Source organism: Crocodylus siamensis, chromosome 15, assembly GCF_052110815.1.
Source record: "Crocodylus siamensis isolate JL-2025a chromosome 15, ASM5211081v1, whole genome shotgun sequence".
Classification (NCBI taxonomy): domain Eukaryota; kingdom Metazoa; phylum Chordata; order Crocodylia; family Crocodylidae; genus Crocodylus; species Crocodylus siamensis.
In genome coordinates this window covers 26,800,077-26,825,529 of record NC_143409.1, presented here as the reverse complement: position 1 = coordinate 26,825,529, position 25,453 = coordinate 26,800,077, and the positions used below count along the sequence as shown (strand labels likewise).

The following is a 25,453-nucleotide window of genomic DNA, read 5'->3' as shown; positions in this document are numbered from 1 at the left end:
CAACCAAAACCAGGTCTCAAATTAAGGAAGCATTTAAAAGATGATTATCATACTGGCACAGTGATTGATACTGTTGCCAGATGCTTAATGGTAAAAAGCTGTGCCAGAAAAGGAGGGAAGGAACACAGTGTCAGGGTGGACCTATACAGAAATGCCCATAAAAGAGGAATGACAGGATATAAATCAGTTAGAAGACTGCTTTCTAGTTATCTCCATGTATTTTTCATTAACAAATATTTTCAACAAAATGCAAAGGGGACCCTGCCCAAAAACGTGCTCTGAAACACAAACTCTACAACAGTTCAAAAGTACTCTTGAGCCTGTAGCATGAAGTGGTATGTGCTAAGATTCTACCTTTAACATAATATATTCTGATTACATTAAAAGAATAAATTAACTGTGCAGCTTAAGGAAGCAGTTTTCACAGCTGGATTTAAACCCAAAGCATTGGAAACAATAAAAGTATCAGATACTAAAGAGTTTTATTTGACATAACAGCAATTTGTGCCAGCTTTAGGATTAGAAGCAGCTGCTGGGTCTGTTATTAGTGAAAAGTAATTTGATTTCTAATACTATTTTAGACCATATCACCACTATTTACCATCTCCCACTGGGTATTCAGGCTGTTTTACTTGCTAGGTATTAGCAAGGAGAAGTGGAAAAAATGGCTATTAACTTACAGTCCATGTACAATTCTCAAACAAATGACTCAAAAAAGAACATAGGCTTTTAACTAAGGAAGCTAATAAAAACTTTGATCCTTTATAATTGAAAAGGAACCTTCATTTCCACATTTTCATTTACTAGCCTCGCACACCTGCTGCCAACCTAGGCGCAGGTGTACAGCAATTCGTTGGGAATACTTTATCAAAAGGATGTGAATGACACATCCAATGCAACTTTAGCCTTCCATATTTAGTCTGTCATTGCCATGGAAACTGATCCGTCTTGTGGTTATTGGAAATGACTCTGAAGTCAGTAGATTCACATTTGAAATGTTGTGGAATGCACAAATTTCTGAGGGCATATTATGCATATGTCCATTGTTTTTAAAGAAAAAACAAGCAGCCCAAGTTATTCCTCTTTGTTAGCCACAGCACTGTATAATGAACTATCCTGCTCCCTTTGGCTTTCAGAAGCAGCAGGACTGTTCTCTCTTTCCGTTTTGTGTGTGTTTACTGAAGCCTTTGTTTTTAACCATAATTGTTATTATTTCCTCATATCAAAATCCAAGGTGGTGGGCCCAATCATAATATCTGTAATCCTGATCTATTCCCCAATTAGCTCAGCTATTTTTCAGACCCAGGGATGAAGTTAAAAGTTTAAATGCAAACTTTCCTAAAGTTTGGAGGTCTTTGGTATAAGAATCTGGGCTCATGCTTATCATTTCCTTCAAATATGCTAGACTTCAGATTCTTTGAGAAAGTGGTACTGGCAGTACAAGTCCATGCCAGTCAAAGTTCAGGACCTACCAAGATAAGATTTCTACTTTGTAGTGATCCTGCATTCCTTGCAGTTATTTCTGGTAACTGCATTTTTTTTTGTATAGGGGACAGATCTTCTCTGTGGGTATTTATTATATTCATGAATCACTGTGGAAGTGCATGGGATCTTTCTGGGTGGACAAGTTCAGGGAAAATAAATATGAAACCCAAATCTGAAGCACCTCCAGGACAAACATTTGTGGAAGGCTGGTAGTAAGTCCAGATTATTAAACAAACCATTCTGCATACATTTGTAGTCTTAAGAGTTCCTATAGACTAGAAATTCTCAGCCCAGGTGCCACAGCATGCTGGGATCCTTTTCAAGGGTTCTACAGGTTGTCATACAATGTTAGTACTGTTAGATGTGCAAATAGATTAATAAACTAAACTCAGGAATTTCAAATAGAAATCCACAGTATTAAAACATGCTGACCTGTTGTGTTTTTTCTGAGTTCTTGGTAACAGAAGAATTTCTCTATTATTTTTCTGTAGCCCAAATAAGTCAAAAACTAAGAGATGGCATTTTCCATGGGGTGCCTCAAGTCTAATGAGAGGTACCTTGATTTTAAAAAAAGTTAAGAACCAGTCCTTACCTTGAAGAGTTTTCTACCAAGACAAGGTGCAAGAACAACAGGATAAGGATCTACTGGCTACATCAGATAGTCCATAACTCTTATCAGATGGTTAATATATTGTGGGCACTGCATCAAAGACAAAACTAAGGAAGGGCATGAAACAGGAAAGAGGAAGTGCTGTATGGATCACTTCAAGGAAAGCGGTCCATATGTGAATGGCAAAACAAAAGAAAGAACTGAGATGTTACATGAGAGGCTGGCTTTTACTGATCAAACAGAGGAGGGATATCTCAATGACATCTCACAGACGGAGAAGAGCAAACAAATAAGGAGGAGCTCAGCTGTGAGAAGCATCAACAATCAGAACAAGATTAGTACTGTACAGGAGGGCCTATAGGGTGTGACACATGAATGAAGGAGGGAAACTGAAGATATCATGGTAAATACATTCTGAATGGACTGCCTGACAGTGATGGGAGACTCAGAGTCATGAAAGGAGGCACTAGTATAAATCAGGACATGAGATGATGAAGACATGAATGAGAGTTCAGACTGTCGGGACAAAAAGAAAAAGGACAGATTTTCAAAAGTTACAGACCTGGGTGGGATGAAAAGCAGCTCACTGTTAGTGTCCCTGTGCATTCAAACCTATGATCTCTTTGCTTAAACCATCCCAAAGTCATGCTCACAGGAATGAGGATATGGCAACAGGGTTATTTGTCCATAAGGAAGTGGATGGAGACCACGTAATTCATTTCAGAACAGTACATTCCCATCCTGTGTACATTTAGGCAGATTGTGACTGATTAATAGGATTCCTGTGTATTTCAATGCTTGTATGGCAGAGCAGCAGAACCATGTGACAAGCCTGGATCACATGCAGCTCTGAACTGGCAGTTAGGTATTTGTAATATGGAGCCAGCCCAACCAGAAACCTGACATTCCCACTTCGTTGCAGCCTTTTCTGGGGAGAAGACAGGGGAAGAAGCATCTCCTGCAACCCTACCTGGATTCTGGGTAATATGTACATAAAAGGGGGATAAAATGTAATGTTACACCAAATTTATGAGCTGCTTAAACTTGACAATCTCATTTAATTCCACAGAAGATAAAAACAGTCATTTCCATTTGTTTTTCCTACAGCTTGGAGTATTAGTCTTTGTTATCCATATATTAAGTATTAACACAACAAATGTATAATACAAAATCTTACAGAGACACACAGATATTAACAAAACAAATCCATTATCACATTTTATGTCATTATAAATGCTTAACAGACCCTGAAATACTCCAGTAATTTGACTACTTAGCTATTCTGGCATAAACTCAAAAAACAAAGCAACCTTTGTATCTCATGCATGAAATGAAAAACTCTGGATCTCAATACAAACACTTCTTTTCTGCATTATGTAACATTTTTGTTACCCATCTGTATTTTAGGTTTCCATTTAGCTAGTAAATTAAATTTTTGCAGTAACTACTAGTGCAACTACTGCTAAGGTTCTTTCAGCAGACACTTGCAGCATGTATACCCTAGTATTAAAGGCTTCCCAACTGAACAGTAGCATAAGCTCAAATTAAAATGGTTCCTTTACATTCTGATTCACTGAACATGAGGGCATCTCTCAAAAAACTGATTCAGGGCCTGTATAATATCAACAAAATAAAGATAAAAGACACTACTGAAATTCAATAGACCCTGAGAAACCTTAGCCCCAGCAAATTACTAATACTGTACAATGCTGGTGCAGGAGAGCAAGCTGAGGCTTAACTCATATTAAGGAACTTAACTAGTTCAGTGGAAGATAACTTTTCATTAAGACATGGAAATCAGGATTTTAATGCTTGTACTCCCACTGCCACTGAAGCTGTTACAACCTCAGAAAGTCTTTCTTCAGAAATAATAAAAAAAAAAACCCATTTAAACAACATATTATGAACTATGCTGAGCATCATCTGACAATGCACTTGTCTCTATAACCTCAAGAAAACTACTTATGAAGTCAGGTACTTAGGACCTTTGCTGCATGTTACACTTAGGCCTGGTTAGTGTCTAAGTGATCAAACAGTAAAACGTGCTAAGTGTCATCATGGTATAGCAAAGCTAGAACTTTTCTGGCAAGGAGTTTCTCCAGATCATATTATCTAACGTGCTGAGCTCAAGTCAGACTGCTTCAGGAAGGTAATACGATCAGGAGACTCTGGTGCAGTGTAGGGGCCAAGACTGACAAGCAGCTGTATCAATGAAACAGCTGTTTGCTGGTTCCAGCACACCTTCAATGGCTCTGGCACTTAGGGCGTGCTTTATTGAGACTGCAGTGGCATTACCATGCAGGCTTTCCTCCCTTCCCCATGTCCCTCCTTCCACAAGCATATTGGGAGGGAAGGGAAAAGCTCAGCAATTGAAGAAAGTTTAAATCTAATGAAAACAGGTGCAGATAAGGTGATCAGCGGAACAGGGAGACTACAAGAGCTTGGCTCATTTAGCTTAGCGGTATGAAGGCTGGGAAGGGATAAAATATTTTTCCAAAAATCATGAATGACGTGTGCACCCCACAGCTGGGGAGGCACCATGGCGGCAGGAGTGTGGTGGTAAGCGCAAAGCTCTTACAGATGCTGCTGGCACTGTCAGCAGCTGGGGGTGTGGGTAGTGACCACCAACAGATGCTGCTGGCAGCAGCAGCCAGCGGGGACTGGGGACCGCCCACAGACACTGCTGGCAGTTAGTGGCAGGGTGGCAAGTGGAGACCATCCACAGGTGCAGCTGACAGTGTCAGTGGCACCTTTTTGTAGGGGGTGTACGTGCACCCATGTGCACCCCCTACGCATCACCCCTGCTGTAAATATATCGGGGTGGGATCAGGAGGCTAATACCAGCCAGGGAAAAAGACCTCTCTAAGATAAAGTACAGTAGTAGCACAAGAACAGATGGGCCATGAATACATTTAGTTTAGAGACTGAGAAAAAAGAAATGAGGTTTTGGAACAGCATGCCAGTAGAATAGTGATAACAAATCCTAACATATTTAACATGGCACTTTGGTCAGTTTATTAAAGAGATTGTGACATGGCTGCTCCCAGCAGCAGGGGACTGGATTTGATGATCCAAAAGGACTCTTCCTATTTTTTGTTCCCATGTCCCTATTTCTGACTACTAGTGACCTGCAGAGTGCCCATGGGTAATTTAACCTCTTTCCCTCAGCTTTCCAATCTGTAAAATTAAAATAACACTATTTATCTAACTTGTAAAGTACTGAGATTTACTGATAAAAAGGGGGGGGGTCAACCCACCCTGTGAGAGAGCTCCCCAATGGAAAAGATGGACCGCAGTCTAGGGAAGACCTTGGTTGATGAGATATGAAAAAAGCCAACCGTGAGGGGTGGATGTAGCAGGAAGGCCAGTGTGGACCATTGTTGACACTGGGTGTGCTCAGATTCTAGTAAGGGCGGAGCTGGTTCCCCTTAAAGGATGCAGGAGGACAGCTCCCATAAAGATGATTTGTATGCATGGGTGCATCTTGACATACCCTTGATGGAGAATCCAAGTGACAGTCCATGGGATTACGAGGGACATGCCGGTTGGGGCAACGACAGAATTGCCACACCTGACGATGCTGGGACAAGACTGACCTGAAACCTATGATGTTCTAGATGGCATCCAAGTGGGGAGTGGCCTTCACCCAGGACTGACTGGAGAGGATAAAGGGGAGTTGGCTGAAGAGGAGAGAGAGGCACCTTTTGATATGGAGGAGCTCATGAGTGGGACCCCAGTTTAGACAAGCACACAGAAAAGAACCAGCTTTCCAGGTCATTTGGGATACCGATACAGTCATCAAGAGTGACTGAGGAATTGATAACATGGATTTCCAGGGTGGGGATCCCTTGAGAGAGAGTTACAGATCAGGGTACAAACTTTATGTTCCATGTTATTAAAGGGGTATGTCAGGTGCTTAAGATTAGGCATCTTCTGTCTAGTTTGCACATCCCCAAACTAATGGGTTGGTGGAGCGTTTTAATGGGACCCTTAAGAGTATGCTTCACCACTGCCCCTCAAGAGGCCCCAGGCACTGGGATCTGTTGATTCCCCACCTCTTATTTGTAGTAAGGGAGGCACCTCAGGCCTCTTTAGGTTATGCCCCTTCTGAGTTAGTGTATGGGCATTCCCCACAGAGTTTACTGGGCTTGGTTCATGAGGAGTGGGAGAGGGACGAAGGTAGTACAGTAAACCCCTACCAGTATGTGTCCTACCTAAAGGAGAGGTTGCAGGTCATGAACAGGGTAGCTGGGAGCAACTTACAAAATGCACAAGGAAAACAAAAAAAGCAGTATACTAAAAATATGAGACAACGAGAATTTTGGGTGGAATGTGTCTTAGTCCTCCTTCCCAGCTTCACAAACAAATTTTTGACCTGCTGGTAAAGTCCATTTACAATTGAGAGGCAGGTGGGCCTGGGTGATTATGAAGTACTCTGACCTGGGCACAGAAAGGAGAAACAGATTTATCATGTGAATCTGCTAAAATTATGGCAAGAACCTGAAGACCTTCTGGCCACTCCGCTTTTAAAAAAAGGAGGAGTTTGGGCAGGAAATTAAAGTAGCGAGAGAGCAGGCTCAATGTGAGGATAGAGTACGTCTAGAGCAACACACTTCATGAAGGGGCAGTGAATGCAGTTAAAGCAGGTAGTATGGGAATTTCCTGAGGAAGGGTTAGAGGGGTTGTACATAAAATCTTGACTCTGAAAGGAGCAATTGTCCATGAGAAGAAGTGGAGGAGGATACCCTATCATCAATACAAACTTATTAGAGAGGAACTAAATAAAATGCTGGAATAAGGGGTAATCACAGCCGCGCAACCTCTGGAGGAGCCCCATTATAAGAGCTCCAAAAGCAGACAGGACACTGTGTATTTATTTTTGAAAACTGAATGCCATGATGCAGTTTGACGCATTCCCCATGCCTCATGTGGGAGAACTTCTGGAGTGTATAGGGCAAGCAAAGTTCATTTCAATTTTCAACCTAGCAAAAGGGTATTGGCAAATATAGCTGAGCAGAAGACCAGGCCAAGACAGCATTTGGGATCCCTTCAGGACTGTATGAGTTTAAAGGGATGCCACTCAGTCTTAATGGAGCCATAGACACCTTTCAGCAGTTGACAGACTGGGCACTGGCTCCACATTAGGGGTATGTCGCTGCATACACTGATGACATCGTGGTCTACTGTGGCAGAGCACCTTTGCTGCCTGCCACTTTAGGGGCCAAAGCAAGCAGCAGGGCAGCCAGCAGGTGCAGGCCAGCCTGATGAGGCAGTCACATGACCGCAGGAGGGCCTTATGATTGGAAGAGTGGGTTGAGCAGCCTCCATATTAACTCAAGCCCTCAGTCCTGAGCTAGAAGTTTTCTGCAAGCAGCCAGGGAAGAATATCACCTGGCTGAGCTGCTGCTCATGGAACATCTTTGGAGGTAAGGGCAAGAGCTACAGGGATGGCAGGAGTCTCTTAGTCCTGGGGAATGACCAAAAGCTACACTCTGCTAAGGTGTGATGGTGTGGTGGGGCTGCCTGTGGCAGGGTGGTCCCCAGGAAATGTCATACAAGTTGTCTCCCTAGTGAAAAGAGTAGGATGCCTTATAGACCCAGCCCCCACAAACTGGTGGGTAACCCAGACGTAGGCACAGGCATACATAGGGAAAGGCACCTGAGCCCCACTGGGAGTAAGTCCTGGGTGGCCCCAGTGAGGGGGCAGAAAATGAGTCTAGTGAAGGGGCACAAGTGTGTGTAGAAGCCCACACAGAGTAGGGTTCATGGTAGCAGCCTGAAGGACTGTGTGTAAGGGATGCAGAGTAGGGTCTGCTGAGGTGGGTCTGAAAGGCTGCACAGGGTACACGCAGAGTAGGGTCGACCTGAAGGGCTGCACATAGGCCAGCCCCACAAGACAGTGCTAACCTAAGTAGGAGGCCCTGTTGAGAGGGCACAAGTGGTAGGCCCTAGTATGAGGGTGCAAGTTGAAGCCCTATTGAGAGGGCGTAATGGCCAAGGATACCTGAGGTCACATTTGGGCCAGAGGCCAAGTGGTACAGCTCAGCAAGGGAGCTGGGGGAAGTAACAGTGGGAAGTAATAATGGCCTAGTGATTTGGATGCTGTCTGTGAGACATGGGACATGGTATAGGGAAGGTCAGAGCCATGTGTTTTATGCCCTAGGCATCGGGGCACTAAATGGGCAGCCTCCTGCATTTTTACACCAATTATTAATATAACAAGTTGTGGCAGGTGAGACTGGGTAGACTGCCCCAGAGACAGGTGGGCAGGCCAAGGATGAGACCCATGCCCGAGCAGGCCCCTTGTAACATCTACACAAAAGGATGGGACCAGCATGTAGCAGCACTTAGAGAAGTCTTATAAGCCTTAAGACAGGCCAACTTAATGGCCAACCTGAAAAAGTGTGCTCTGGGCAAAGCTGAAACTAAATACCTGGGGCTCCTGGCAGGCTAAGGCTGAATAAAGCCCCTGGCAGATAAGATTGATATAATAAGGAACTATGAGCCCCCACAGAATCAGATACAAATACAGGCCTTTCCCAGATTGGCCGGGTAACTATCGTAGGGTTCATTCCCTGCTTCACAGAGCTAATGAGCCCTATGATCAATGCCATCCAGGGAAGAGGCAACAGCTTGATCAAGTGGGATGCTAGGTGCTAGGAAGCTTTTGAAAGTGTCAGGAGGGAGTATTACACTGGCCTGATTTTTCACAGCCTTTTATTCTACATACTAATGCATTGGGTGAGGCGATAGCTGCAATCCTCCCTTAAATGGCAGAAGGAATAGAGAGGCCAGTAACATATGCCAGCAGGAAACTCAACTATCATGAGAGAAGGTATGCTACAGTTAAAAGAGAGTGCCTAACATTTAAGTTGGGAGTGGAATATTTTAGATATTACCTGTTAGGCCATGAATTTAATCACAGATCATGCCCCATTAAAATGGCATAGGTCCACAAAAACAAACAATGCCCTGATTATGTGGTAGGCTTTAGCACTGCAACCATTTCAGTTTTCTGTTGAATATAGGACAGAAAAGACTGATGTAGTGGCTAATTTTTCTATCCCATTGCCATCCAAGGGAGAGACCGGAAGCACGTGGCTGTTTACAAACTACTCAGGGGGGACCAGCAGGCATTGGGGGAGTCCCTGTTCCCCCGAGTGCTATCAGGAGTGACTAGAAATAACTGACATAAGCTGGCAGAGGGTAGATTCAGGCTAGACATCAGGAGGCGCTACTTCACTGTCAGGGCAGCTAGGACTTGGAACCAACTTCCAAGATAAGTGGTGCTGGCTCCTATCCTGGGGGTCTTTAAGAGGAGGCTAGATGAACACCTTGCTGGAGTCATTTGACCCCAATACTCTTTCCTGCCATGGCAGGGGGTCGTACTTGATGATCTGCTCAGGTCCCTTCCGACCCTACCAACTATGAAAGCACATTAGGTAATATCTGAAGAACTGCCAGCAGGAAAACCAGCTGCACCAAGTAATTGGTGAAGAACACCTAGTGGTGTCTTGAGGGACACAACGTATGGAAGGAAAGATGTGAGGAAGGGAGGAAAGCCCAAAGTGATCTCCCAATTCAACTTACCCCAGATGAAACAAGGAACACCAGCAGGGAACAGAGCTCCATGCAGCACTTCAGGACCCAGTGCTCCCTTGCTTTGGTGGTGGGCTAGCTCAAGGAAGTACTTCTGGCTCCAGAGAGGAGCTGCTGCGGAGAGGCTGCAGTGTCATGGTGTGGAAAGTGCCGGAGGACTTTTCTGCCTGTTCTGGTGTGCAGCTGGTGACAGCTGAGGAGCATAAGCAGCAGGCATGGGCAATCAGAAGATCACCGGTCAATATGGGTACTGAGGGCCAGGACACCAGAGCTGCCATCCTGACCACAATGGACTGCCACGACTGAAGAGGAGACAGATCAGAGGTGGCGCAGGTGAGTTGGGAGCTGCATAGCAGCTGCCTAGTGTGGAATCCTCTTGGACAGGTTTGTTCTTTGCCCATAAGACTGAAAATTTATTGACTGGGGAAGCCACCTGGAGGGCATTCCTTTTTTTTTGTCTAGACTGAATAACTAACCTCTGCTCACAGATAAGGGATGAACTAATGGAAGCATTTTTGTTTCCTGCTGTTACTACGAATTGAAGCCTGACTTGATTTTGTTTTGTTGTATTTGGCCATTGATGGGACTGTTAAACAGGGACACTTGACTTGAGGCATTGATCCCGCAGATAATGCTTGCCTGTTTGGATTAAGACTGGTTGGTGGGAGCCAATTAAAAAGAATAAAAAGAAGGAATTGATTTGAGGTGATATGTGCCACAAGTCTGTGGAGGAGAGTGTTTTGTTCTCCCCACCCCGGATAAAAGTGTCACACAATGTCGAGGAAGAGTGGTAAGGGTGAGGTGTAGGGAAGATAGAGCCCCATGAAGAGACTCCTTCACCAGGCCCAGCAGAACCCACTCCCCAATAGATGCAAGATCAAAAACATAGCAAGAGAGAGAGTAACATCTGACAGCATGATAACAGCATCTGGCTCCTCACACCCCATTGTCACTTATTAGGAAAATATCAGGCCAGAGAGGACCCCCCTTATAGCACATACCCTCAACAATGCTTCAAATACCATAAAGCAGGGGTGGACATCTATTTTGGGTGGAGGGCCACTTATTTTGGGTGGAGGACCAGTTTTGGCAAGCTGTCGAAGGCTGTATGCGTAGCCCTGCCCCTTGACAGATGCCCCACCCCCTGGTCACCATCTTGGGACCAAGGTTTCAGGGCCAGCACCAGTGGGGCCCAAAATGAGGTGCAGGCTGGCAGAGGTCTGTGGAGCTGGGCTGGGCTGCACCAGCAGGGAGAAGGGGTACCTGGCCTGGCTCAACAGAGCCCCTACCAGCCAGTCAGTCTTTAAGAGGAGGCTAGATGAACACCTTGCTGGAGTCATTTGACCCCAATACTCTTTCCTGCCATGGCAGGGGGTCGTACTTGATGATCTGCTCAGGTCCCTTCCGACCCTACCAACTATGAAAGCACATTAGGTAATATCTGAAGAACTGCCAGCAGGAAAACCAGCTGCACCAAGTAATTGGTGAAGAACACCTAGTGGTGTCTTGAGGGGCGCAACGTATGGAAGGAAAGATGTGAGGAAGGGAGGAAAGCCCAAAGTGATCTCCCAATTCAACTTACCCCAGATGAAACAAGGAACACCAGCAGGGAACAGAGCTCCATGCAGCACTTCAGGACCTCAGCACTTTCTGCTGCCCTGCTCTGGGCTCTGCTGGTGCTGGCTCCGGGACGCCAGTGTGAGCCCCATGCACCCACTCACTCCCAGTGATCCCAGCCCCGTGGTACAGGCACAGGGCAGCATGCAGCCCTGATCCCCGGCAGGGAAGGAGCTGGTGCTGAGCATGGGGAAAAAGCGGGCCCTCACCTACCCCATGGCTGGCACTCCCTGGTACAGCCACTCACAGCTCGCATGGGGCTGTCCTCAGCAGGTACAGGCGGCCCCATGCGGGCTGCAAGCAGCTGCAGCACTGGGCAGCACCAACTTGTAACTCGCCCCCGCTGTCCGCCTTGGCCTGTGCTGGCTCCAGGCTCCCCATTGGGGCTGGACATGGCGGCAGCAGCTGTGGCCCCCCTGCTTGCCACATTGGGCAGTGTTTCCCACCGCCACCTCTGGGCTGCCCAGCACGTGAGCTTCATGTGGGCAGCAGCAGCTAACACTGCCCAGCACAGCAAGCGGCGGGGGACCGCAGCTGCTGCCGATAGGCACAGCCCTGACGAGCGAGCCCAGAGCTGGCGTGGGGCCCAGATTGGCAGCGGGGGCATGTTACAAGCTGGTGCTGAGTGCAGGAAAAGCGGCCTTACCCCATGGCCAGCACCCCACGCTGCAGCCTCTCGCAGCCCACCCGGGCTTCCCCTGGGCCCTACTGCCCCTGGTTCCTGTCATTTTTGATAGGAATCAAAGACAGATAAATATTAATTTTCTAAATTTTTTTTAGGGTCCCCTTGCGGGCCGCATCTGGCCCACAGGCCGTATTTTGCCCACCCCTGCCATAAAGGATTTGGAATATAAACAAAACTATGCTACATTTGTGCAATGGTATCAATTGTATTTATGATCTCAGTGTGGCACATTTTGATTGACTAGATGGTTATGTGAAAGATCTGGCAGCTATTATAAACAAAATGGAATGCATGCTTCCTCCATAAAAGTTGTTTTATCAGCAGGGATCTGGGTTTTCTGTTTCCAATGGAAAAACAGAGAAAACTATGGATTTCCCATTTTTAGCAGAGAAAACGCGGATTTTACCTTTTAGCAGAAAAAGCCATGGATTCCCCCCTTTGCAAAGAGCTCTGCAGGCTGGCAGACCTCCAGCCTGCAAGAGCTGCCTAGAAAAAGGGCAGGGAACCCCCAGTCCTGTCTGGAGTGGAAGGGGGAGGGAGCGGGAAGGGCAGGGCCTAAGGCTTTTAGTCCCAGGGCCTCAGCTCAGACTCACTTTCCCTCTTGAGCCTGCAAGGTTAGGTAAATGGAGCTTGCAGAGGGCTGGAAGGGAAGCTAGTTGTGGGGAGCTGGCTGTGGGCTGAGGGAGTGGGGAGGTGTTGGAGGAAGCCCTGGAGTGCCTGGGTGACTGCACGTAGATGGCCAGTGGCACTATGAGCGCAACTGTGCTCAGCACCTCCATGTGTGGCTTTTCTTAAGGACCAATAGCGTTGCTCACAGTCCACATGCAGCCAGCTGGACACTCTGGCAGGGAGTGGGGAGGTGTTGGGGGAAGCCCTAGAGTGGCCTCCCAGCCAGCGTCGCATGGAACCAGAGTGGCCCTGGAGTGGCTGCCACCGCCACTGCCCCACCCACCGCTGCCATGCCCCACGCTACTTGCCTGCAGCCATGGAGCTGTGCCCATGGAGCTTGCCTGCAGATCCATGCAGCTGGCCATGGGAAGGTAGTGCGGGGCACAGCAGCAGCAAGGAAGGCCGTGCCGGGGTGGGGAACCTCGCATGCGGCAGCCACCGCTGCACCACCACTGCCGCTGCTGCACCCCATGCTGCCTTCCCGCAGCTGCCGCAAAGCTCCATGAGCACAGCTCTGCAGGCACAGTTCTGGGGCTGCACGGCTCCACAAGCAGACTGCTCAGGGCAGCAGTGCCCCTCTGTGGGCCACACACAAGCCTCCCAGCTGGCCACGGTGGGTGGCTCGCACACAGCAGCCACCACCACCACCACCACATGACTGCCACCACTGTTGCGTCCCTCACTGCTTGCCTGCAGAGCCATGTGGCCAGCCATGGGAAGGCAGTGCAGGGCGGGGTAAAAGCAGTGTGGTAGCCACCGAATGCGAGCCCCCCTGGCTGGCTGGCTGGCTTGTGTGCAACCTGCAGACAGGCACCACTGCCCTGTGCCATCTGTCTGCGAAGCCACTGCCTCCTCACTGCCACATCTCGCACTGCCTTTCCGCAGCAATTTTTTGTCAGGGAAACCCAGGATCCCTGCTTATAAGCCAGGAAGCAGAGGGATAAACTGACACTTGCCAAAAGTCAAGCAAATTAAAACAAACACCAAAAGATTCTTCAGACACATAAATAAAAGAGGAGGAGGGAAGAATGGTGACCACTGTGCAGTGAGGGTGGAGTCACAACCAAAAATAATCTAGGCATGACCCAAAAACTAAATACATACTTTGCTTTATGTTTTCAATAAGAATATTGAAAAAGACAGCATTTTCTTCCTGAGTGGCAGATACACTTTAATAGCCATATATTAGTCAGGGCTGATTTCTACCATGTTTCTGTTATCCTTGTAATATATAGTTTCCTGTCCTGCAGCAGCAATTCATCTTTCTCCGTTTTATTCTCCAGGTTCCTTGCATTAACACACAAGTATTTCAGTTGTTTCTTATCACGATTTCTTAGCTAGATTAGGTAGTCTTTCACTAACTGCTTGTCTACGTGACTCCTACTCTCATCAATATTAGTATCTTCTCCTTGCTGTCTATCCTTTTACTCTTTTCTGCTTTGTCATATCCTTATTCTCCTTATTTCCTCTGTTTGTGTAGTCAGGAAGTAACATACATCTCTCCCCTTATTATTTAGTTTAAAGCTGTTTTTATCAGTCATTTCAGCCTTGATCCCAGAAGGCCAGTATACCATTACTCACATGGAGTCCATTGATCAAGGAAAGTCCCATTTCTGTAAAATGTTTCCAGTGGCTGAACATCCCAAACTATTCCTCACAACACCAATCCTTAAGTCACCCATTTCATTTTACAGCCACATTTTTGCATCAATGGATAATGCAGTCTGTGTGCCTAAATTAAGTCTGTGCACACATGTAAATTTTAACATTAACAAAAACTTGGGGCCAGGTTACATTTTACATATGTAATATGAAGAACACTGAGACAAACAACAACTAGAACATTAGAGGCTTCCTTTGAAAATATGTGTGTGAAAAGGTTATGCTGCCAGGAATATTTCATTCACTATATTCATTCCAAGAAACCTAACCTAAGCATTGACAAGTCACATGTGCTATGAACTAAATGCAATATTACACTGTAGTTGTTATTTTGTAACTAACAGATAAAAAAGTGGCAGGAGCAAAACTTCATATTCAAATGCCCATGAATTGCATTTTGGCTAAATTACAGATCAGAATTTCACATATAACCCATACTTTATAAAGGACTGAATTAAAATCCAAATCCAAAGGAACCTGAAGTTTGGAAATTCCTGAAGTTTGGAATCTACATACCATTTCTGCGCCACAAACTATTTTCTACTTGCATCTTATGATACTCTAAAACAATATCTCACCAGTTCCAAAGGAGAGGTGTGTAAAAAGATATGTACTATTTAAAGACTCTAGAGGACAAGAAAAATAACTGTGTGGTTAAAAGACAAGAATATGAGTCAGAAGACCTGCATTCTCCCTATCAAGTTTGACACAGGCTTTGTAGGTAAACACAGACAACTCATAACTTCCGTATGCTTCAGTTTTCCCAGATGTAGAATGCAAAATCTACTATTCATCTCTTTGAATGTTGTGAAGCTAAATTCATTAAGTTCATAAGTCCCTAAAAGATTCTGGAATTGATAGTTTTATGTAACATATTTTATTGCTGCTGTTTTTTAAGATAATCTCTATTTAACTTGCACAAAATAAAAGAGTATCTAACTTAAAAGTTTTGTATTGAATGTATTAAAGTTCTTTGTGACTATTATGTACTGCTTTTCTTCATTGGTACACCATAGCTCAGCCACATACATTTTGCCCACTTGTCAAGTACCTGTTCTCTGCTTCTACTGATCCTCTCAGACAACAAATCAGAGTTGTTTCTTTCTTCATCAAGTTCAAGTTCTAACTGAGACATCTTCTCCTAAAAAGAGCAAAGGTAGTTCAACAAGTTAGTGCTTCTGTTTAAAGAGCTAACAAGCCACACTTAAGACTGCAAAGCTTGAGTTGCCTGAAAACATTTTTAAATAGGTCAGTGTCTGAACATTTGTAGAGAAGGCAAAAAATTACCAAAATACTTATCTGCATTATACTAGGAAAGCCTCCAAGAGTTTACTGTCAAGCAGAATATTAATTAGTATAAAATATTTACCATATTACTCAATTGCAAAATGAAGTTTTTTTCCCCCCATTCAAAACAGGGAAAACAAAGCCTCATCTTAGAACTGAGTATCAAGTGAAAATGCAGTCAGAAGAGATGGGAGGAATCTACTTGGTGAGGAACAGAGTAGTGAGGGACCTCAGTGCGGCGGTACAGAGTAATGCAGGACCTGGTACAGAGGCACAGGGAAGCATGGGAACCAGCATGGAGAGATGGGGTATTCCTTTTTTAAAAACAGGAACTTCAGTGTAACAGGTGTCCTCTCAGGACTTCTGTCTTCCATCTGCACAATTCTACAGCTAGCTTCCAATGTGAATTTGGATTTCTCTTTTCACTATAGCAACATATATTTGCAGTAAAAAGACGCTTTGAGGAAAGCCCTTAAAAAGGTCTTTTAAAGCCAATATAAGCTGTGCTATAACAAAAGGTTATACTACTGCAACTCCTGTCTCCCCAGCTGGGGAGGGGAGCCTGTCACTGACAGCCCATCACCTCCCACTGGATGGCAGGAAGCAATGCTGCAGATCCCTGGAGACTGGCAGGCTCCAGAAGTGCTGGAGGTACTGCTGCACCTGATCTCAGGAAGTGGGGACTGCAGCTCTGCTCCCCAGTCCTGATGACAGCTGAGCATAAATGTTCATTAACTGTCCAAACTGCTCTCTCTTCCACCCCTTCTTGGTCGGGGATAACGGCTCACAGACTACTGTGGGATGCTGAACTAAGACAGCCCCTGTCCCATCACACACTGCACTGGACAGACATTACATGTAGTGCTACAAAAAGGAATGCTACAAAAGTTCCTGTTTCATCCAGAACTATTTCTGTAGTGCTTCCACCATTTTTTTTTTTTTAATCACTACAAATGTAGTGGTGCCTGTTGGTGGCCTGGGACAGATTCCAGGCCTAGAGCCAAGATCCTAAAAGCTACCTAAGCTACTTGCAATCAGGAAGAATTAGACACCAAAGGAGAAATTAGATGAGGAACTGAGGAATACTTTGAGGAACTGAATTAAAACCTTCCAGTTTTGGTGCCAGGTAAACTCCAGGAGAACTACAAAGGTAACTTAAAAACATTTTTCATGTCAGTAAAAGAAAGCATTGAAAGAATTCAGAGAAGAGCTGCCATTCAGAATATAATATGCAATATCTGATTTGCTGAATGCTCACCCTTGGGACGTGCCAAAACTCAATGCTCTTGCATTACCAGTACACAATTTTTCTGTCAGGCAAGGTCAAATTATTTTCTTCCTTCCAAGCCCCAACCCAAGTAAAAAATAATAAAAAAGCAATTCCAGTCAGCTTTAGCAAAATATCCATCAGGATTATGCATCTGAAGGATGCTTGGTCAAAAAGTGCCTTTTACCTCCATTAGTTTCATCTGTCTTGCCCGATCATCTTTCAAATGGTTTCTGGCTTCCAGTTCATATTCCAGGCCTTTCACAGTCTGTTCCAGTAACTGGATTTTTGTAATTGCCTCATCCTGGGCTCTCTGGTGATCCCGCAAATCCTCTTCCATAAGGTGCATCTGAAAAAAAGAATGCAAATTATGCGATTCACAACACAGTTCTCTTTGGCGATAAATGTGCTATACAGATCCTGAGGTATTAAAATACTTACACAGTGGGATAGGAATTATACAGTACTATGAGCTTACTGAAGTCATTTTTACTTTTTCCACAAGATGGCACTGAGTAAATAAACTTGGACAGGAATTCTCAGCTGTTATGATACTTCAAACAACAGGTTTCACAGCAATAAATATATACATTTGAATATTTACTTGAGGGCAATTAGTCAATGCTGTACAACTAAAAAGAAGACAATAAAGCTTTGTGGAACTTTAGGTCTTTGGTAAATCTTTCCAATCACTCCCTTTTCACTTTTTTTTTTTAATAAACTCCACCTTTGTAACTGCAGGAAACACAGAGGGAAGGAAGAGAGAAGAACAGTGGTGATTCTTCATCCTAATATGTCTATGCATTATTATTAACATTTTAAAACCTAGTTTCTCAAATGGAAAGAAAAAAAATCGTAAGTTCTGTCCAGGAAATTCAAACTACTCAAATATACTGCATACAGAAGACATCCACGGCCTGTCCTTTCTTACAGCTTTTCCAAATCCCAAACCAGTGCAGGTAGATATATAAAGGGGCTGGACTGATTTTACAATAGAACTCGCATGCTAAAGGGCAGACATTGCCAGGCTGTGTCCAATTCTTGCCTGCACAGGCAGCTTTGTCATTTAAATCTCTACCTTAGCTCATAGAAAAGAAAAAGATAATGAGTGTCAATTTCTTTTAAAAGCTCAGGGCAGCCTTTTTTTTCTTTTTCCTTTTTCTTTTTAGATTGCTGTTGGCCTTTTAAATGACTAAAAGCTATTTCACTATTCTCAATTTTTCTTTGCAATGAATGTTAAAAGAGCAACAGAATTTCAGTAGAAACAATATCATATCATTTTGATACATCCACATGTCAAACATACTCTACATTTATCTATTGTATCTAGGAAACCCTATTTCCCTTGCAGAAGTAACACACTTGAAGAATTCGAACACAAAAGTATCTCAACTGAGATCACTCCCTCCTGATGAAGTGCACAAGAAAAATGATATCAAAAGATTCATTGTTCTGAAAATTGTCTGAACAGAATTCTAGGTCAGAAGTTAAACATGTCATTGGATTTATGAGCTATTACCTCATCCTGCATTGTCATGGTTGTCAGGCGTGATTTTTCTACCTCAAGGTTTTTCTCTTTTAATTGTCTCTGCATTTCTGTAAGTTCTCTGCAATTTTTCTCCTTATAGTCGTCAAGTTGATTCTGAAACTCAAGAGTGGATGTCTGGGAAGCCTCTACAATTTCAGCCATCTGGCAAAAAAGGAACATAGCATATAACATTTCCCAAAGTAAAGCAAAGCGACAAAGGGTTTGTGCTGACTCCTACTGCAATAGAATGTTTTTGTACTTATTCACTCTCTCTTATGTTACATCAAGATCATTAATTAATCATTTAGAGAATATTATCCATGTTGTATGTGGAGAAATTAATAAGAAAAAAGATGCAACTTTAAAATGGTGTTTCCAAAACGTGTGGCAAGAGAGTCCCCAGAGCATACTGTGTGTGTCAGCAGCACTTACTGTTGATCAGCATTTTAGCCTGTACGAGCTATGCTTTATCATACCAGAACTAAAGCCGTATGTTAATACACAGATGACAAAAGTAATGCAACAAAGCAGCAGCAGCTGGAAAAGTGAACTGTAAATTATTGCAGTCCAGCTAATGGTTATTTTATTTATTTTTTTTTATCAAAGACTGAGGTTATTTTTTGTACATAATGGAATAGAATTCAAATATGACATCTTGTTTTAACAAAACAGAACTGTTTTACAGTGGCATTTTGGGATAGCACTGTTCCAAGTATTGCTCCTGTCCTGAAAGCTTGTATTGATAGTCACTAGGTCAAAGACATTAACAGAAAAGTTCACATTACAGTTTCGTGTACACACTAAAACCAACCAAACAAAAAAAAACTTCTCTGTAATTTGGCAGCTTATTTGCTTTTTTCCCTGTTGGAAATTGAATCTCCTGCAGCCTCTTTTCAGTCCATCCATACCTCCTTGTGTAACTTCTCAATGGTCTTGTCTAGCTGCCATCGTTCATTTTCCATTTCATTCTTTATCCTCTTTAATTGTTCCTTCTGGTTAATTTCATCTTTTAACAGTTCGGTTAACTGTTGCTGGTCCTTAGAAATATTACTGAAGTTTCTCTGCAGCAAATAGGAAAGTTACACTATGAAATATAATGACAACCACAGCTCTTGGAATTGTTAAAGGGATTTCATGTAATACACTACCACATCCTATGCAGCAACAATGATATTTTACATTCCTTGAAAATAAATATTTATTTTGTATTGTAATATGGCATCAAACAGAAAGGGGCTACTGAGTCAACGTTTAGTACCCAGTCTATGAAGAATGAAATATTATGCTGCTAGTTAATGCTTACCAGTAAATAAAAACAAGTTCCTGAACTGCTGCAATACCTTATTGGTGTCCTTTATTTAGTTCTATTACACGCAAAGCATGTAGTCAACTGCACTTCAGTAGCACCCAGCATTACCTTCTGCCGTAGAATTCCACTTCTATTTCAAGTTTTACAGTTTCTTTGTTCTCATTGTCTACCTGAAAGGATTCCCAAACCCAGTAGTATAACTGAGGGTTGAGGGGAGGAAGGGGGCACCTGGGCCAGAAACCCCACAATCAACACAACCGGAGCAGAGATCTGTCCTGCTATGCCTCTGTCCAACTCCTCTATTTGCTCTGCCTTTTTTGATGTTTTGATTAGTTTAATAAGCTAAGTATTGTTCCAAAAGTGTGCAAGAAATAAATAATAAAGTAACCATTCATATTTTAAACTTATATTTTCATAGCACCTGGAAGCTTCCGTCAGGAGTAGGTTTCAACTGGCAGGCATTGTCCAAACAGATACAGACAATGCCTAGCATGAAGATCCTTGTCCTGAAGAGCTTTCCAAGTACAGTAACTCCTCCCAAATACATTTTACATTGTTATCAAATCTGAACCTGACCATATGGATTAATCTTTCAGTGATCTACATAGCTCTACTATGCATTCACACATTGACCTGGGAGCTTCAGAGCACCAAATATGCTGAAAGACTGAGGGAGACTTGGAAGAAATTTACCTCTTCTGTCACTACTGCTCAGTGGTAGAATCTATGCTTAAGAATACACCAGTTTCATCACTGCAAGGTATTAGTGACATGAAACTGAGAGTTTGGATTCATTTTCCATTGCCTATTTACAACACGGAAGGGTCCATTTTAAATTGGTTCTATTTGTCTTTTTTTTCTTTTCCTTAAGGCAGGAGAATCTAGCTATTTTCTGAAACAATGAATCTTGTATTGGTGGGTTTCACTTCTTGGGCTCCATCTTCCTTTTTTGGAATTCCTGAAAATCTCACCCAGCCGCCCAACCAACCAGCCATCAAGTAACAGCATATAGAGAACAATGCCACAAAACATTCATAGTGCAAGTGCTGCTTCCTCTGCTAGTACAGGAAAAAAACCTAAGTGAAACTTACAGCAATAGCTGGTGCAGAAAGTAAAACCAAGTAATCTCAAAGAGATTATAGTGAAAGAAAGAGAGAGAGATGGTTTGCTGTGTTAGTCTAAAGTCAGACTAAAGATCTGATGGCATAGCAGGATGGCACCGTGAAGACCAAATTGTTCAAAGAGACATAAGCTTTTGAAGACACCACATTCAAGCATCTGATGAAGTAGCCTATTTGAAAATGTATCCCTCTCTAGTTTCTAGGGTGCAATCCTACCCTACCTTCTGCCAAGTTGACATGTAAAAATGAAACAAGCAGCATAATAAATCTCTTTCTTAAATAACCTGTGCTGTTACTTGCAAAAAACCAAAATGATTTTTTTAAATGTGCAATTTTGCTTGATAATTTCCTTTTCATATCATTCCATACATTTATATTGTGTGCACTACTAAGTTTAAAAATATATTTTAGAATGCTTAGAAAAACATATTGCTACCCCTGTAAGAATTTCATAATTTAATCTTTAATTAAAACTCTAGTTTGTATAACGAATAAGAAAAGGGATTTGGTAAACAACAAAAGGTAAAAATGCTAAAATGCCATTCAGTTCTTTCATACTCTTGGCATCCCTTCCAATTCTGTAATCTAATACTTATCACAAATAAACAGACAAATCTCTGATATGAATTGGAATTAAAGATATATGCCTAAAGCTGCATGCACAAAGATAAAGCACTTATCCCCTGAAGCCTCATTCTACAAGAGAACTAGTCAAGCTGGCACTATAGAATTTTAAGAACCCTAGAAAGGTTCAATTTTAGCATCTCAGTGCTAAAAGCAGCAGAATTCTTGGGTCCCTGCTAATGTGCTATATTCCAACAGGCTATAAAAACCTCACATGCTCCCCCATCAGTCTTTCACAGATCATTTAACTTTACAGTTTGTTTACACATCCTTGAAAAACAAACCACACAGACACAGATCTGTGAAATATATTGCGGCAGGATGATGGTGCCAATAGGAAGCTGTTCCGTGCCTGCAGCACATTGAAAGGAAGGCATAACATCAGAACAACTCTGGTCAGTTTTTCAATTTAAGAATCAGCAGCAGAAATCAATCACTGACATCACCAGCAATATCTGCTATAAACACAGAAGTTATTTTACATGTGAATATATTATATTGTTCATGGGAATTTACAGACAGGAAGTACATTCGTAGACTGCAAAGCATGTCATCGTATTTTGCCTGGTGCTCCAATGTGGCAGCATAGGACATCAAAATTTGAAAATTAATTCTTTTCTTCATCTATTGCATTGAGCCATGGTCTAACATGCTGAAATGGAAGCTGGTATAGTCCGTATCGGGGTGCTCAACCTCCGGCACACAAGCCAAACACAGCCCATGAAGCCACTGCATTTGGCCCACAAGGCTCCCTACAGGATGGAAAATTTGGCAGCGGGGGAGCAATGGCAAAGAATATGGCCACCCTCCTCCCCAGCACCTTTCCCCACCACCAAATTACCAAATCTCAAGTTCCATGCAGCTGGTTGGAGCCAGGCCACTGTCCCTTTTCTGGTGGGGCCAGGTTGGGGCTGGAGTGCTCCCTTGTTTCCCTTCTGCATGGCAGGATTAGGCACCAGATCCAAGCCACCAGTCAGATCCAGTTCATGGACAGCCTGGGCAATGTCTATCCAGCCCATCCAGGAAAATAGCTGAGCATCACTGGTCTATATAGTCATTTATTTCTGCCATCTATACTCTTTTTTTTTTCTATTTATGATTGAGTAAGGAAAAGCCCATCAGAGTTGTAGTTTGGATGCCTCATATCACCATTTTCCTGTATGGTTCTGGCTCCTTCAATAAACTGTCTTCCATGATAAGCGTTTGTCTCCCCTCAGTTCAGCTGCACAGTATATCCTGGAAGTCTAAGTGCACGTATTATGGAAGATGTAGTTCAACACAAGAGTTCAGCTACTGCGTATCTTACAAATCCCACTTCAGTGCCAGAACCATTCAGTCAGTGCCCCAGTACAATTTATTGTTGGGCGGAGAACTAAAGACTGTTAACAGGAAAAGACATGTATATCTTAAGCATATGGCTGGAAAACTGCACACACATCATTTCTGACCAAGTCCAACAAAATACTGTTGGAAATAGATGATCACAGTGGACCATGGCATGGCTGCTGTGCAACCTGCATGTTTACATCTTTCAAAGAGGCCATAATAAGCTACCTAATGTTCTCAAGGTTTAGAGTGTTTTATTGTTTCTTGGAGGAGGGGAGAGATTATTCCAGTTCTGCATATTATTCTCTTCAGAGTCCATTTAAAATAATTTAACAGATACCAACACTACGGTCATCCAACCAACACTACCGCCACAGCATCATTTAAACTAGCAGCATTAAAACAAACAAACAAAACACACACAATTACCACTTATGGGAACAGGATATACTTTTGAAAATGATGCTAATATGTTGGCAATGGATATATTTGAAAATATCTTTTTAGATATTAACAATGTATCAAATCAAATGTAGAAAAAATAGATATAGCTTTGGAAATTAGCTTCTAAAACATGTTATAAACATACTGTGTATTACTGTATTCCTACTATTGTTCATGGTAAGATACTTGTCCCATTCCACTTCTAAGTGACTTCATCATTTCCCTTGTGCAATATATACCACTAAGGACTATATTTCTTTTCCAAATTGGGAAACTAAGAAGAAATAAATGGTGACAAACAGTTTCCATTTTCATTGAGAATATACATGAGAGAGATTAACAGTATCATATAAGCAAAGGGAACAACTGATTTTTCACATTTTAATTGTCTTTCCCACCTTAAGCATTGAAAAAAGATTATCAATAATGATACTGAACACTCAAATAAGTAAAATACATCAGTCTCCCAATGCCTTTATATTACTTCATTTGAAATTTAGTAATGTTCTGCAAAACATCTAAGCATTCACGTAGAATTAACTTAAGGTGTAATTCAAGTGTTGCCCCTAATGCAAGTCCCATCGACACACAAGTGCTTTTACCCTAAGTAAACTTAATTTGGGTTGGGTAGCCTGCCTGAAGGTCCTACAGGTTGCAATTTGAACAAATAAATTACCTACTATTATCATAAAATCATTTTTTTCTCCCTAATATAATCACTATGAATAGCTTGTGTGTTATTTCACTATGGCTAATCTCATTTGAGGGAGGATTACTCTGGAGACTTTATCTAGACTCAAGTTAATTCTGTAGTGAAGACATGAGAGCAGTATGTTTTTCCACCTGTGAACAAAAGGCTAAACTCTGAACCCACTAAAGTCAGTGGCACAACTTCCATTAACTTAAACCAGAGGGATTATTAACTCAAGGTACTTTAATACAGAGCACTATATTTTTTAAAATAACTAGAGGATTTAATGTTTATTTTCTAATGACTCATATGTTCTGTGATGACAGTAGGTAAAAAAAGATTAAACAGCATTCTTTGAGAGCTTTCAGGAAACTCTTAGAAGTTACTCTCTTCTCAGGAAACTGCATATCACCCTGGAGAAATGTTGGCATGTGTTTAGTTCCTAAAACACTAGATTGTGGAAAGCAAAACGCTATAAAACAGAAGTTATAACACAAGGGTCAAGTAATCAGTATTAATCTGAGTTTCCATAGCTGAAAACTGTAACAAACTCAGACTATGCTAGCTACTGAGTTGCCTTTGAATGAAATTACCCCAACAACACAGAATAACTAGCTTTAAAGTACATTCTAGTTTTAACCTTTTTTAACCAAGAATCTGGGAAGAACTACCTTTGGAAAGGTTTGCTGCACCTGGTGCACTTTCACTCCACAAATGTTTATTGTTGTGTTAGTTTATTAGTTCTGGTTATCTGCATGTGTAACCATGAAGAGGGACTGCTAACAAACAGGTACCCTATTGTGCTAGGACCCATTGTGACTGTACCCTAAGTTGTTCAAGGTAAGTGAAATCAACTCAGCCTGCTTTATAAAGTGATTTATAAAAATAAGCAAAAAAGTTAAAAGTACAAAGCCATGATTAGCCCAAACAAAAATGTGTGATAATACTACTCAAGAACCATATTGAACTCGTGTACAATAAACAAAAGGAGTGTAAGGCTGGAAATCAATGAACCAAAACTGGCACACTGAAAGTTATGTTTAATTGTTGAACAAAATAAAGACAAGATGGAGTATTTTCCCCATTACTCCTTCCTAAACTCCTTAACTTGGAGACCCAAACAAGAGAAAACATTATTAGACACTGATGATAAAATGAAAAAAAGTAGGCTCTCCCATGGTTGCCACACTCCCTCCCCATTTTCCTGTGATCCAGCATAATATTGCCAAGGTTTACTTGAGAGATGTCCAGACCAGACCAGGACTCAGATGACATCACCTCCACTGGTTTTTGCTAAACATATAATACTACCTGGAACACGAGACATGCCTGCTGTCACACCCGAGTCACTCATATCCTTTACCTTTCCGTGTTCACTACTTCTCTTTCTGTGGGTTTCTAGGGTTTTTATGGTCTTCTATTTAAGATGAGACTAACTTATTTGGCTTGATTTTTTTTCTTTTGTACAAAAAAAAAGAATACAAGAGTGGCACCAGAGAGCCAAAAGCCATATATAACTTTTGAAACAC

The 25,453-nt window shown here is 42.6% G+C and overlaps 1 protein-coding gene across 5 annotated transcripts in view; it reads right to left on the bottom strand.

Moving 5' to 3' along the window:
* The window catches only part of CGNL1 (cingulin like 1), a 157,385-nt gene that overhangs the window by 18,556 nt on the left and 113,376 nt on the right, over positions 1 to 25,453 (bottom strand). For all 5 annotated transcript variants that reach the window (XM_090029106.1, XM_090029105.1, XM_090029104.1 and 2 more), the window contains exons 11-14: positions 19,318 to 19,470; positions 18,401 to 18,571; positions 17,069 to 17,230; positions 15,379 to 15,468 (exon numbers count right to left, since the gene is read on the bottom strand). In XM_090029106.1, the coding sequence (XP_089885232.1) occupies positions 15,379 to 15,468; positions 17,069 to 17,230; positions 18,401 to 18,571; positions 19,318 to 19,470 (576 nt within the window). The remainder of the gene's footprint in view (positions 1 to 15,378; positions 15,469 to 17,068; positions 17,231 to 18,400; positions 18,572 to 19,317; positions 19,471 to 25,453) is intronic.